At 38.7% G+C, this 6007-nt stretch overlaps 1 protein-coding gene across 1 annotated transcript; it reads right to left on the bottom strand.

Annotated features, from left to right (window-relative positions):
* Positions 1 to 1901: 1901 nt before the first annotated feature.
* Positions 1902 to 3325, bottom strand: rnf228 (ring finger protein 228). The gene has a single exon (XM_079886892.1). The coding sequence runs from the start codon at positions 2813 to 2815 to the stop codon at positions 2081 to 2083; it is 735 nt and encodes a 244-aa protein (XP_079743018.1). The 5' UTR covers positions 2816 to 3325; the 3' UTR covers positions 1902 to 2080.
* Between the last annotated feature and the right edge of the window lie 2682 nt (positions 3326 to 6007).

The following is a 6007-nucleotide window of genomic DNA, read 5'->3' as shown; positions in this document are numbered from 1 at the left end:
TTATATTTAGAACGATTTTTAGAACTATATCTTTATCGTTACAGTTATCGTCCTTGGTGTGAACGGACCTTTAGAGTTCGGGTTAGAAGAATAAAGTTGACATAGTTGCAAAGTTACTTATTGTCAGAAGAGTGTCTATTAGGAAAGCCTCAAAATAAAGTGTTACCTGATATTAAACAGACAGTCTACTAATGCTTTAGTAATACTCTAATGAGAGTTAGTTGACATGTACATAGTTGCAAAGTTACTAGAATGTCTAAAGTGGACCATCGAAATATAGTGTCTGCCAAATGCATAAGTAATGGACAGGTTGGATTAAATAAAAAATAATACAAAATAGATGCATTTTCACTAGTGGTCTTGCAGACTTTTGAACTGTATATTGTGGCTGAATGTCTTTCCATTAGAAATGAAATATCAAACCAGGGTTTTGATCACGGGTTTTCCCCGGAACCGTTTCTGCAATGACGTTTAACCGACTGGTGTATTGGTGATTTTTAGTGGATGCATGAAGTCCGTTCTTCTCAAGCTCACGCAGGTGTCCTAGCAAAAGATCTACGGGCGTCTGTGCACGAGTGTGAGAGCAGCACAAGAATGGACAGGCAGGAGAGGGTGACACACACGTATCCTCTTGTTCCAGCTGTCCTGGGACAGTGTGGTCGTAGTGGAGCTAGTTCTGTATCCAGTGGCCTGGGACGGGCATCATACAGGGCATCTGATGTGCAACGGCTGCTCACGTGTTCAAGATTTTGGGCTGAAACAGTTGAAATACTAGCACTCGTCGTAGAGAAACGACGGCCCGTTGTAAGTGATCCAATAGTGACTCGTCTATAAATACTGGTCCTTCTTTAGTTATTGAAGTTTGCTTTTCAAGTAGTGTAACTAGTATATTTTCCAGTTTTCCTAGTACTAATTGAATTGACACCTGTGTGAATTCCAGGTATTTTAGTAACATTGGAATTTTTTGGGGAATAAAGGTTCTATTTGTTAGCATTGGTTAACTACTAGTTAACATGAACTAACAATGAAAAAAGACATCTAAAGAATTTATTAATCTTAGTTAGTGTTCATTTCTACATTTACTAACTCATTATTAAAATCAAAAATTGTTTCTGTTAATCTTGTTGGTAACACTTTACAATAAGGTTTCATTTGTTAACATTTAACTACATTAGTTAACTAGCGAGAAACAATACAGCATTTATTAATATCAGTTGCTGTTACATTTACTAATACATTATTAAAGTCAAAGTTTGTATCAGTTACCAGTTAATGCACTGTGAACTAACATGAACAAACAATGAATAATTTATTTTTTTAGCAAAGGTTAATAAATGCTATGTATAAATATTTTTCATTCTATATATAAACTCATTTTAGTTCATGTTAACAAATGCATTAACTAATGTTAATAAATGAGACCTTATTGTAAAGTGTTACCATATTATTTATTTATAGGATCTAAGCTAACATGAACGAACAACAGATGCATTTTTATTAACTAATGATAACACAGATTAATAAATACTGTAAAAATGTATTGCCCATGATTAGTTAATGCGTAACTATTGTTTACTGAACATGTTTGAGCTATTTTGACTAATCATTACACAAATATAAACACAATTGAGTGAGATCACTGTAAAAAATATATTTTTGGATTAACTTAAAACGTAAACTGGTTGCCTTAAAATTTTGAGTTCATTGAAATTAAATTTTTTAGTTAATACAAAAAAGGAGTTTGGCTTAATCAATATAAACTCGAAATATTATGTTATCTGATTCTGAACCACAAGTTATCTAACACTCATTTGACAAAAGAAAACTTTAGATATTTTTTTACGATACTGTTAAAAAATGATTTTTCAAAGTTGTAAATAAATCAAATAAATGTTGGAGCATTTTGCAAGAAAACAGCCTACTATTTCAGTCTGTCTCAAAACTTCACGTGTAATTCAATGTATAATTATTTGTGAAATTAACATGCCTATTATAAAATATACTAATAGTAACATAAAAAGAAACTACTTGGTTGCCTATTAAGCAATAAAAGCGGAGAGGGCTTGATGCAGATCTTCTGTCACGCGTTTCTCCGGCTGGCATTAGTGGAGGCAGAGGAGCGGCCCGTCTCGTGCTCCGGTCTGTCTTTGAGCCAGTAGAGGAGCCACGTTACCATCGCAGACACCATGGCGAGGATGCTCGCGATCGACAGACACAGGGGTCCCGCGGGCGAGGGCGGCCCGCCGTGGCTGTGCACGAATATGAGGCCCATGAAGAGCAGCACGAGCATGGAGAGCAAGGAGAAGATGACGCACACGCACCCGGTGGTCAGCGCGAGACGCCTGCAGTTGCGGCAGCTCTCGTAGCGCGAGACCGAGTCCTGAGACAGCGTGGTCGCGGTGGACACCGTCGTGGTGGACGCGATGATGGACGCGTCCTCCTCGCGCCTAAGCGCCACGAGCGCCGGGTGCATCGGAGGCGGGTGCGGCGGAAGAGCATCTTGAGGCACAGGGTCCGAGTCGATGTACAGAGGGAAGTCCTCTGTGACCTTGGTGTTGTTGGGCAGGTTCTGGATCCGGTAGTCGGGTACGGACGTGCGGTGGCGGCACACGGGGCAGCTGATGCGCCACGGCCGCTCCTCGCACAGTTGCAGCGCGTGCAGACACTCCTCGCAGAACGTGTGCAGGCACTCCAAGATCTTGGGCGCGCGACGGTCGAGATCGAAATAGTTGTAGCAGATTTTGCACTCGTATTCCTCGTAGGGAAACGCCTTTGGTGCCGGGAGAGCAGGCGGCTCCGACCCGTTATCTGCCATGGCATCTCGCGCTGCCTCACATCCTCGACACAATGGGCGCGAGGCAGTCACGCGCGCCGCCTTTTCTTCTCTTTATCCTGTCAGCGAAAGCCCGTGCTCCCGTTAAACCCGGACATTTTTGTGTAAGGCCTTTTTTTAAAAACGGTTCTTTTAGTCTCCGTGCACGCTGAGTAGCCTAAATAATTAACCGTATCGTTCCAGTCCGGAAGGGAGGTGATGTAATGCTTTGCTCTCTCTCACCCAGAACCGATGTGTGTGTGCGACCGAGCCCGGAGATGCGGGACGCGGGAATCACACCTCAATCAAAGCATCAGACACGCGTACGGGTCAAACGGCACGAGCCTTTCTGCTAAAGGATGCTGTTTACGTCAGTAGATTTAACTCTTTTTTTGCTGTCCAAACATCTCTGTGTTTTTCCCCCCTATAAAACATTACCGACTACATGTAAATAAAAGCTGGCCATTTAACCGTGTTTATTCTCCATTGTGAGTCATTTACCTGTTTGTTCGCTTGCTCACGTTGTTGTCATGGAAACTAATAACAGGTGACTTGCCCACTATTTCAGGTGCATTCATTCCCAGAGTTCTCATACACCCTCCATTCAATCAAATAAACTTTTTTTTTTTCATGAGACAACCAGTGTCCCAATCAGTGTTGGGGAAAGTTACTTTTAAAAGTAATGCATTACAATATTGCGTTACTCCCCAAAAAAGTAACTAATTGCATTACTTAGTTACTTTTTATGAAAAGTAATGTGTTACGTTACTTTTACGTTACTTTTTCTTCTCACCTGGGCTGGGCTTGCTTGTTTGTTTTTTTAACAAGACCAACAAAAAAGTTATATTTTTGGCAAATGTTAAGGCTCTTTCACACCAAAAGTGAACTGAATAAGCCTCAGGCTGAAGGAAATGTATATTTACGCTTGTACAGTAAAGGGTGCCGCTCAAACTAACCTTTCAGCTGCGCTGCTGTTCTGGATTAAAGAACAATAATATACAGGAGAAGGAAGTTCAACACTCTTATTTCTAAATCTTATAAAGTAATTTTTGCTTATTAGTATGGTTGAATTAGATCATTGAAGGTCAGCAGCAAAGACATTAATAAAGTGAGATTAAATTCACAAAGTATATTTGTGTAATTTAATAGTTAATTATAAAAGTTGAGTAAAATTCTGAGATTGCATTTTACTGTTTTTATTTATTTTGAGCAGTGAGATGAGTAAGTTCACATTTACTCTAGAACTACAATAACCATCATGTTTACACAGCGCACACACCACCACCTCACTTTGTTTCTCTCAACATGGGGACAGGAGAGCTGTCAGTCAATAAATGTGAAAAAGTAACTAGCGTTACTTATTTGGAAAAGTAACTTAGATATTTCATTAAAAATTGAAAAAGTAATGCATTACTTTACTAGTTACTTGAAAAAGTAATCTGATTACGTAACTCAAGTTACTTGTAATGAGTTACCCCCAACACTGGTCCCAATTGTGTGTTCTTATATTAGATATAATATAAATCTCACAATTTTAAAATATAGAAATCACATTTATGACATGTTTTTGCAGTTGCTAATAACTTCTGATGTGAAAAAAATGACTATTAGATTTATTTAAAAATACTTTTCTTCATTTTTTTTTCTTTTTATTAGTCAAAACATGATCAAATGAACGGTCTTCAGTCAGGGAGTTTGTTTTAACAGCAGAAACACCAGGGCCCAGTTGTTCAGAAGAAATATGATCTGATCAGTCCGTTATTATTGGATCAAATCTTGAAAATGGGTTGGAAAAAAAAATTCTAAAATCATGTAATCCAGTGTTGGTTTGGATTTGGATTAGTAAAAAACATTTTCAGATTTGCCTATAGCTTGATTCCTATTCCTGATCCCAGTCAAATGGTAGTTTCATGTGGTGGATTTCAGGAACACAATGTAGGTTAAGAAAACTTTAAAACTGGTCAAATAATGCAACGTTTGTTTCATGGTGTGGACTAATACACACACATAGGCCTATACATATTTTAGACTTAACCGTTAAAAGAACCAGTTCAAGAAAACACCTCATATCAACTGTCTGGCATCAAACTAAAAGAAAAGCAACAGTCCACGTGGGGACAGAAACCTCAGAGTTTCTGCTTGCTGTGCTTCTTCGGCTGCTTTTATTCCCACAGGAGCCAGTGGATGGAGTTTAGTTGATAACCAGCAAATGCAGGTGTACGCATTCAACAACACCTGTCAGAGAAGGAAAATACAACATTAGACGGCAAGAACAACACCAACAATACGTCACACGATGTAACACTGCGTTTAAAAGAAATGTTTGTGTTGTTATTATATTGTGATGTTTCCTGTCTGGAAAAGATTGTCTCTGGATCAAGGTTATCCAATCCAGTTTTGCTTTGAAAAATCAGCTCAGAATTAAGATGGATTACCTGATCCTGGATAAAGCAAAACATGGGATTCCCAAACCTGGATCATTCTGATTAAACTTTTTGAACAACTGGGATTTGTGTGTCCCTCATGTAAGATAACCGTGACTGAGCAATTGAGCACTGTGTAAATACTCAACCGAATCAAGTCGTTGTGCCTGAGATGGTCCAGAACACATTTCTGAGAGTTTCCCAAAGGCTACACTTATAAAAATAGGGTAACATGGGAAAATATATATTTTCTTCTGACCATGGATGGCACAAAATCTCATCTTAGCACTTTTGATGAATGGCTACGCTATTTTTTATTTTCTCATTTCATCTGAATATCAACATTTGTGACATTTAGTCAGCCGAAACAGTTTTGTGTCTCTGGAAAATAGTGATCTATGACCTTGGATTTAAAGGGGTTTGTGTGTGTGTGTGTGTGTGTGTGTGTGTGTGTGTGTGTGTGTGTGTGTGTGTGTGTGTGTGTGTGTGTGTGTGTGTGTGTGTGTGTGTGTGTCTGTGTCTATTTGTTAATGAGGGATTTGTGGACACATCTATGTTTTTGGACTTGTGGAGTAAAAGTTATTATAGTTTTTATTTTGAAGTAAAAAGATGAAATTTGACCCTTGGGGTAAGATGGGCCACCAGAATTGCCACAGAGTTGCATGTTGTTAGTATACTTTTTCTTCTTTCTTTTTTCTTTTCGTCTTACCCCTCTTAGATGTGTAAAATAATAAAATACTTATTCTTATAATAACACATTGGTTGATGCATC

The sequence above is a fragment of the Squalius cephalus genome (genome assembly GCF_949319135.1).
Source record: "Squalius cephalus genome assembly, chromosome: 11".
Classification (NCBI taxonomy): domain Eukaryota; kingdom Metazoa; phylum Chordata; class Actinopteri; order Cypriniformes; family Leuciscidae; genus Squalius; species Squalius cephalus.
This window is presented reverse-complemented; position numbering and strand designations above follow the sequence as displayed.

Bases quoted from the DNA above. Each gene is read 5' to 3' on its own strand.
- rnf228 (XM_079886892.1), bottom strand. From the start codon at position 2,815: ATGGCAGATAACGGGTCGGAGCCGCCTGCTCTCCCGGCACCAAAGGCG.